General features: G+C 33.9%; 1 protein-coding gene across 5 annotated transcripts; it reads right to left on the bottom strand.

Moving 5' to 3' along the window:
- Window positions 1–451: 451 nt before the first annotated feature.
- LOC114422935 (bZIP transcription factor 16-like) lies at window positions 452–8,388 on the bottom strand. Of its 5 annotated transcripts, none has more exons than XM_028389499.1 (13): window positions 8,025–8,388; window positions 7,361–7,473; window positions 7,219–7,275; window positions 7,060–7,134; window positions 6,545–6,634; window positions 6,380–6,439; window positions 6,056–6,234; window positions 5,156–5,210; window positions 2,049–2,091; window positions 1,654–1,943; window positions 1,482–1,559; window positions 1,268–1,393; window positions 452–1,041 (listed from the first exon to the last, which is right to left on the bottom strand). In XM_028389499.1, exons 2-13 carry the CDS (start codon window positions 7,427–7,429, stop codon window positions 910–912), a joined length of 1,254 nt encoding a protein of 417 aa, XP_028245300.1. In that variant the 5' UTR covers window positions 7,430–7,473; window positions 8,025–8,388; the 3' UTR covers window positions 452–909. The 5 variants fall into 5 exon arrangements, with proteins under 5 accessions (XP_028245300.1, XP_028245302.1, XP_028245303.1 ...); XM_028389501.1 differs by having other exon boundaries at window positions 8,301–8,319; XM_028389502.1 differs by lacking the exon at window positions 6,380–6,439.
- Window positions 8,389–9,294: the final 906 nt, after the last annotated feature.

Genomic DNA, 9,294 nt, shown 5'->3' with positions numbered 1-9,294 from the left:
ATTACTATGAGGAAAAGTTAAAATGATACTTGATTTGAGTGTTTATTTTTTATTTTCATTTTTAAATTTTCAAGATTTAAAAAGTATGTATTGAAAAGAAAATACTCTAAGATGACACTGCATTTTTACTTCAAAAAAGAAAACGTTAATTTATTGTTTTCAATTTTAAACTTGTTTTTGAAAATATTTTCAGACTAAATTTTAAACATACATTTTCACTCTTATGTTATATTTTCTTTAAAAATAAAAACAAAAACACTCAAAGTGCCACCTTGGGATAACTTTTGTTCTTCCGCCTTTGATTTCTCGGTACTCAGTTAATACTTTGGGAATTTTCCCGTATATTAATATAAATATCAAGAATAGTGCATTTCAGATATATTCGTCTTCATATGATCTTCATATTTGTTTTTGTTAAGTCAAAGAACAATACCCATTGAAGAGCGTAACATCATAAATAGGTGATTATGTATTCATAATTCATAATGCAATACAAAATTCTTATAAAATCCACGATGGTTGACTGGCTATACTCAAACCATAACTTTCTCAGGGCTGAACTTCATTTCCATTTCCTTAATATATCTTCCTGATTAAATTATTTGCGCAGAAGCACGGCAATCCATATAATGGACAATAACTAGTTTCACTAATCATACTTTCTTACTGCTAACACTAACTTTTGAAGTAGCAGAGAAGGTATAACCAAGTATTCACACACTAACTACAATACAAGTTTTTGGCCGTCATAAACATGACAAATTAGGAATGAGGGATCATATGACATAAATAGATCCTAATACTACATATGATCACCTTTAATACAATTTGAACCAAAAACTAGAACTTGCTGTTGCTACTTGGTTAGGTTATCTACCTAAAAAGCAACATGCAGCAGGAAGCAAGATCCTAATGAACACCCTGCACAACCTCTGTCTGACCACTCTGTTGAGTGTCATTACTCACATGCTGATCATTCTGACCAGACCTAAGATCCTCCTTCCCAGGCGTCGCGACACCAGGTATGTCCCCAAGTCTCTCCTGTAATCAGATAGCTAGCTCAGTCTTTGAATAAATCTTTTATGGTGGTAAGAGCAGAATTTGAAAACTAGAATGGCCATATTAGTCCATTTAGGCATTTTCCTTCTCTCCGAATCAGGGTTCAAATGAGTGTTACTGATAGTAGGTATAACTTTGTAGGGGCAACAGTGGTTGCCAATTTGCAAAATAGACAAAAATCAAAGTATATAAAGATTTCAAAAATCACCTTGAGGGCAGCATTCTCAGAACGTAGCTGCTCATACTCACTCCTGATCTGGCTCACTTCTGATCGGAGAGTGGCATTTTCTTCTTTCAAAGCTTCAGCACGCTGAGCTAGTTCATCACATTCAGCCTGAGAACAACATGCACAAAAAGGGATTTAAAATATGACAATTATGACCTGCAACCAGAAGTATGAAAAAGGTTATACTCTCTGTCACCTGCTTCCGTAACCTGGATCTGCGTGCAGATTCCCGATTAGACTGCTTCCGCCTTTGTCTTTTAAGCTCTCTTTCGTCCTAAAAGTTAAGCAGAAAGGATGAAGATTAAAATAAGAGTTTAGTGAAGTAATAACCAATAACGCAATGAGAAAGTCCGATTGACAAAGTTAACCTGCAGCCAAACTTGTGACTGAACACCATCTCGTGATCCAGCAGCAATCATCCCTCCAGCAACTGCAGTAGAAGGAACCTTTCCATGCAATGCAGGAATGGTGGACGAAGTTGGTGTGCCCCAATAATCCATTCCTATATTTAAATTAGTTGTGGGACCAGGAACTGCTCCAGGAGCACTTGTGGTAGATATAGGTAAGATAGACATAGTTTGATTAACAACTGTCTGAGGTCTATTATGTACCCCATTTTGAGGAGCATGTACTGAACTTCCATTTTGAGATGGTTCATCTGTAATACAGCAAAACATTTATTTCAGCTGTAACATGGATACTTCATTGATATACACAAAGCAATACAAATAGAAAAAAAATTCCAAACATAACCATGTCAGACCTTCAAAAGAGTCCTGCCTCTCCCTTGATTTCAATTGAGAATCCTACAAAACCCATTGAAATAAATACAAGGACACAAGGCAGTGGAAGCACAAAACACAGGAACAAAAAAATAAGGCAGCATCTACAATCTACAATAAATGAAATTTCTAAAGATCAATCTAAACATTCTTAAGATTCCATAGAAGGCAGATTCTCATTGTTTCAAACATAAACATGCTACACTATGTATGGGTATAAACCTCAACAGCTTTAGGAATAAAGATTCACCAGAAATAAGACTGATGTGCATTATATAATAATATTTAAAGCTTTGGACCATATTTCAATTCATATATCCTACTGGTCAGTTCAATGGTAATCAATCTGAAAACTCCATAGTATATGAAGCTAATCCACAGCACAACAAAATAATTGTGCACCAGTTTCTAGCTTCTTTGAGATTTTTATTTTATGGACACCATGTTTAGTCTTGGGGGAATCAAGAGGTTTTGGGAAATGAGATAAATTAGAATCTTGGTGGTGGAATGAAAGTGTTCAAAAACATGGTAAAAAACAAGAGTGTTTTAAAGCCTTGCATGGGTGCAATAATGTTGGAAATTGGGCAAGGTATCAGAATGCTAGAAATGAGACAAGAAAAGTTGTGAAGCATGATTTAAAGCTTTTGAAGAGTCTTACAAAATTTTTGAGACAAAGAATGAATAACAAAGGATAATAACCTTGACAAAAATAGAGAAAGGAAAACAAGATATTTAGATCAAATGAGATGTATGGGATGAAGGCGAAGTTTTGGTAAGGGACAAAGATATCAAAGAAAAATGAGGGAATTATTTTTATAAGTTTTTCAATGATGGAAAAGGATCAGTCAGTAATATAAAAGGATTAGAAATCTAAGAGGAGGAACAGAATTAGACTTACTACCGTAGAATTCAGATTGGAGAGGTAAACGAAACCCTTAAGTGGATGGATAATGGTAAAACTATTGGTCCAGATGGTATCCCTATTGAAGTATGGAAGTGTATAGGAGAACAAGGCATTTGGCTATTGAGCTATTTAATGAGATTTGAGATCGAAGATGTCAGATAAGTTGAGGAAGAGCAATTTGGTTCCTCCATTTAAGTCTTAAGAACAATGGAGATATCCATAATTGTGTTAACTACAAAAATATAAACCTTATGAGCCATACTATCAAATTAAGGGAAAATGTGAGTAAGCGTATATTACTGGAAGGGATGAGGATTGCAGAAAATCATTTTGGTTTTTTGCCAGGAAGGTCTACTACTAAAGCCATTTATCATTTATGAGAGTCTATGGGAAGGTACAATAGCAAAACAAGAGACTTACATATAGTTTTCATTGACTTAGAAAAAACTTACGATTGAGTGCCAAGAGAAATGTTGTGAAAGATTTTATGAAAAAGAAAGGTGTTCATGTTTCTAACATCCAAGCTATATGAGAAAGGTGTTCATGTATCTTATTCTCCATGAGGCGAGAATAAGGATATTCCTAAATGCATATGATTACATCAGTCGTTAAGGCTCACCCTTAAGTCTTTACTTGTTTAATCTAGTCCTGAATGTGCTTACTAGTGACATAGAAAAGATTATCTCTAGTTGCATGCTTTTTCCAGATGATATATTTTTTATTGAAGAATCACAGGAAACAATTAACTTTAAACATGAGACATGGAGACAAACTTTGGAAACAGAGTTTTCACATAAGTAGGAGTAAGACAGAGTATATGTATTGCAATTTTAGCAAGAAACAAGAGGAATATAAATTGGAAGATGGAGAATGTTATACCACAAGTCTCTAAATTTAAATATTTGGGATCAATAATGCAAAATTATGGGAAAATGAATGAGGAAGTTTCACACGAGATGCAAGCAGGCTAAAATGCAAAGAGGCAATTGGGGGTCATTTTTTATCACAAAGTACCTATTATACTCAGATGCAAATTCTATTGTACTGCTATTTGTCCGACTATACTCTATAGTATTGAATGTTGAGCAAAGGTACAAGAGAAAAAGGTGGGAGTAGCAACGAGAATGTTAAAACAAATGTGTGGCCACACAAGAAAGAACAGGATACGAAACGATTGTATACACAAGGAGATATTGGTCTAGCACCAATTGAGGAAAAGATGACAGAAAATTGGTTAAGGTGGTTTGGACAGTGGACACATAAAGAAGGCCACTGGAGGTACCAATGAAGAGAGTAGATTGCATGGTTTTTAATCCTATGAACAAGGAGAGAGGAAGACCTAGAAGGACATTGAGGAGGAGGGATCTGATGGTAAATAAAATATATAAAGATTTGGTATTTAACTGAGCCAAATGGCATCATGCGATCTATGTAACCGACCTCACCGAATGAGATAAGACTTTTGTTGTTGTTTAGACATTGATAAGTTAGTTTAACAAATTAAATGAAATTATTAGCCCCAACAGTTATGGTAACAACTAGTACAATAAAGATATATCACTTGATTTTTATTTGAAAGCTCAATCAGAAGCTCTATTGACAATGGGGAAATAAAGGCATGTTACATTTTCTAAATGATATTTGGTTTTAAGATTCGACTTATCAACTGTGATAAACCTGTAATTCCTAAGCAAACTGAAAATCAGGCTACAAGAGCTATAAACCCTAGAACCATGCCATTTTCCTCACCAATGTCCAAACACATTAGACAGTTATAAATGATTATCACGATCTCTCTTAGAATTTGACTTTAGCTATTTTGTATCAAAACTGTACTAAACCACATAACCCTTCATTTTCTCATTTGTAAACTTGCAATAGAAATGCTTTTAATTAATATTTTCTTACATACAAAACTTTTTCAGAAGTCATGAGTTTACACCCCCTAGGACACAATTTATAATTTATATTAGGTAAAATATGGTCACTTTTCAGAATTATATCATGTCCAATTAATGCTGCTACAATAGCAAAATATTGCAGAAAATATTTTGGTAATCTGGAAAGAGGTAGACCACTCATTAAGACATCATTTTGCTAAATAAACAAGCAAGAACAAACATGGATGTAAGGATTTTGTCACTTATTGATTAGATAAATATTGATAAGAGGCAGAAAACTTACATTCTGGGAGTTCTCATCACTTCCTTCACTAGTTCCGTCACTTGCACTCTCACCACTGCAAATTCCAATTTTCATCAGTATAAGGATAGCCAGTATGCAATTGCAAATGGCAAGTCACTCAAGGGACTTAGATAAAGTGATAAACCATACATTGCCAACCCAACCAATAATTTCCTGCAATAGACCAGACAAAAAAGCCCCAGTATAGAAAAAAAAAAATTAAAAAGGAATATAGTGAGGTTTACAGGCAAGTTTAAATGTCGAATTCTCCTCTAATCTTCTAAAAGTTAAAACAAAAAGAAAGTCCAATTAGAAAGCTTGCAAGCTGTATTAAACACCTACATACCGGCATAGCTAAAGTCAAACCAAATTCCTAGATTTATTTTTATTACCCAGAATGACAGAAGCAACTCCACAAATTATATCAATTCATGGTTACATATCAAAAAACAACTATTTGGCTGAACATTGAGCAGGGATAACAACCAAGAAAGCACGGGCAATTCCAAATACTAGCTGGATAGAGTTGTACCTGTGTCGGGCACTTATTCATGTCAAAAACAACTAGTTGCATTTTATAAATTTTTTACTTTTATTTTTTAAACAAGTAAAGATGAAAATATTTCAATAATTAAATAAATTGTAAAAATTTATTTTGTCTACAATGACTCATGCTCATTTTTAAAACATTATCTTGTTTGATTTATTATGTATTTTATTAAATAAATTTGAATTAGCTTTATACATTGTATTATAATTGTATGGTGAGAAAGCATTCTCTCTTTTTTAAAAATTTGCCATATCCCATGTAATATCCATGCTTTCTAGATTATCAAATTACTTTGATTCAAATAACAGAGGCCTTAATGCAACAACTACATTGATCAATACACATGTTACCTTTTGGAATGAATCCCATTAGCAGATTCTCCTGGTATTTTACCAGGTTCATTATTTTTCCCAGTAATCCACATATTCAAATTACCACCACTAGCACTTCCTTTTGATCTTTTGATAGGTAATTTTTCCTTCACTTCAGGAGGTTTACCACCAACTTCGATGCGGCCTGGGGCATTTCCCTGCATGTAAAATTGTAGGTTACTTTTACTTGGATAAAGACAATACAGAACAGGAAGGAGAAAATACAGGGTGATGTAAAAAAGAGCAAGCAAGAGACAGAGAGCAGAGCAGGGGAAAAAAAAAGCAGAAGGCTAAAGAACAAACCGAAGCATCTGCAATACCATTTGGAGAAGCCATGGCAAAAGGACTGAAAGGATAAGATCCCTAAATGTATTGGTAGAAATATGGAAATATTGATTAATGAATTCTAAATTATGATGATTAATTACAATATAATATCCATAAGAAAGCACTATCTACAAAGAATACCGGAGGAATAGATGGATGAGCATATATGCCACCATGGGGATACATTGCAACATAGGGATGTGGTGGAGTGCCATAGGGAGGCATATAATGCTGCAAGTAAATATTTAATCAATGAACCAATGGAAACATGTGGGAAAATTCAAAATAATAAGCATTCAACATAAAATAATTACATGGCAGAACAGATTCAATTCCACTCCTATTTCGGATAGTCGTGACTAACTATATATCATTCTTCTGAGATACGCAAGGGATTGGCACCATCATTAACTCATCAGAGATTCAGCCATATGAACTAGTTACTTCCATTTCAGTATTCAGTTAAACAATGATTATATCTTGTCAAGGAAAAGCAACAAATATCTATATTATTTGCCATTAGGCTACAGCTGAAGTATAACAGTTAAAATATTGACAATAGCTAAAGTATAACAGTTAACATATTGACAATAGCAGAAGCAACGAAAATGATAACAACATAAGAAGTTTGACAAATCATTATGTATGTAAGATACCTGGACGCCCCACATATATGGGTGGGCTTGGGGACTTGATGCCAAGAACCCGTGTGGAGGTATAGGAGAATATGTCTGTACAATGAAGGAATTGAGGATCAAAATCCAAGCTGTACAACAAAAACACAATATGCTAACTAAGACTTTTTCATTAAAAACCTGAAAGTTAGACCAGTCAGGATTAGTTGTTGGCATGGCAGTTGTTGATGACTGCTCCTGGAGAAGACAAAAAAATTATTTCTAGCATCACTTTACTTAACAAACAGTCAATGTAGGCAAATCAAAAGAAACCCAGATAGACCTGTGATGTAGCTGGAGGTGTCTTAGACTCCTTCTCTTTCGGAGTTTTGTCCATGTCACTACTACCCATGCTTTTATATATGGGTATCTTTCAATAATTTACACTAATCCATTCTGCACCAAGAACAAAACTTACATCACAAGGCAGCCAAAGGGACACACACCCCACTCTCCTGCAAAACCGACAACTAATTCCAAAACTGAAAAGTTATGCCAGTGAGACAAAACACTCCAAGAACCTCTTTCCATGTCGAAAAATTCAACAAAGTTCTAGTATTACATACTTAACAAATTGGGTATATTGACAAGAAATCAACTAACGCGTTACTCCATTTTCTCTACAAAAAATCCAAAATTCAATTTTTCTCATTTTTTTCCTATATTTCCCCCAAACCAGCGTAGTAATGTCATGTCCTGTTCATCACTATCCTAACAATATAACACTACCACATTTGTCTCAACCTAAATTAACTTGGCAACAATAATCAAATACCTAAATTTAAAACAAAAACACAGAAGAAATAAAGAACACAAAGTGAAATTCATAGAACCCACCAATCTAGCATTAAGAATAATTCAAATTCTAAAGAAAGAGTTATTAGCTACAAATTAGAGCTCAGAACTAGTAATTGACAAAGCCGAAGCAGAAGAAGCATAATCAAAACCTGACACATGGGGGGGGGGGGCGTCGAAAAGAAGCCACAGGTTTAAATGGGTGAAATAAAAAGGCGAAAAAATAGATTAAAAGAAAATTGGGGATGCTTGGAAGAGGAATTTGTTTGCGAAATGAGGAAGAAGGCGAATTTGTGTCCCCAAGATGGGAAGGGAACAAAGAATTGAGGAATAATCAAGAATTAGGGTTCGTTAGGCTTTAGAAAATAGGAATTGTGAGTGGGTGGTGTTGTGTTGTTCACGGTGAGGAAACAATGGGAAGGTCGTACGGTGTCGCTGTCCCGTGGCAGTCGTTACTGCTTCAATTTTGGAAAGAATGAAAGTGGAATGCCCGTTTACTCCTTGTGCGCTGTGCACAATTTTTTGTTTTTTTTTTTTTATTTAAGTGGTGAAGTGGTGATTGGCAGGGAATTCTCTATTTTTCAGGAATTTAAGTTGGAAAAGATAAATTTGTATATTTTTTTATTAATATTTTTAAAATAGTATATTCATGAATCATATTTTATTTTTATTTTTACTAAAATTTCTAAGGTGAGTTCAATATTTTCACAAAAAAGGAAATGTCATCATGTCTCTTATTTTTAGGAATATTTTTTATTAATAAAGCGAAGTAATTCTAATACATTACACTTTCGTCCAAATCGCATAAAATCCCGCTCAAATTATAACTAACGAAGATTTTTACGTGAAAAACTTTTCACTATTCATGGAAGTCACGTTAATTAAGTACACTATCTAATAACGCATCTATTATTTAATTTAAATCTCCTTGAATATCGTGCTTTTTGTTTGCTTCCCTGATATCCATGTAGTTTAATTGTTCATTAATAATTTAATTAATGCATTATGCATAACTTTTTATTTATTATTATTATTATTATTATTGATAGGTGCTCTTATTGATGTTATTCTAAAACAAGAGAGGGATTCATTAAGGAGCAGCATCAAGGGAAAACAAAAGAGGAAACAAATGAGAGGTGCATAAGAGGAAACAAATGAACATAGAGTATGCTCCAAGAGATGGTGGCTTCTATGTGGTCTTCCTTGGAAAATGGTAGTTGAGATGATTTTGCTTCTATAGTCTTCATTCAAGAAAACTCTCTCTTCTCCATACCATAGGAACATATTTAAATTTCTCCCTTTTCCTTCTTTTCATATTCATGTCATTTTGTCCCTAACATATGTGTTTGTGTATGCGCGATTGAACATTTGTAGTTTAATATTTTTTTATTCTTCTTAGCTCAATTGACATTTCTTTGACTC

This window comes from Glycine soja, chromosome 8, assembly GCF_004193775.1.
Source record: "Glycine soja cultivar W05 chromosome 8, ASM419377v2, whole genome shotgun sequence".
NCBI classification, from domain to species: Eukaryota; Viridiplantae; Streptophyta; class Magnoliopsida; order Fabales; family Fabaceae; genus Glycine; species Glycine soja.
Note: the sequence above shows the minus strand (reverse complement) of the source record. Positions and strands in the feature narration are given on the sequence as shown.

Excerpts from the sequence above, each read along its gene's own strand:
- LOC114422935 (XM_028389499.1), bottom strand. The coding sequence starts at position 7,429 with ATGGGTAGTAGTGACATGGACAAAACTCCGAAAGAGAAGGAGTCTAAG. Across the intron at positions 7,276-7,360 it reads CACCTCCAGCTACATCACAG|GAGCAGTCATCAACAACTGC; the intron begins GTCTATCTGGGT and ends TGTCTTCTCCAG. Across the intron at positions 1,394-1,481 it reads GATCCAGGTTACGGAAGCAG|GCTGAATGTGATGAACTAGC; the intron begins GTGACAGAGAGT and ends TGTTGTTCTCAG.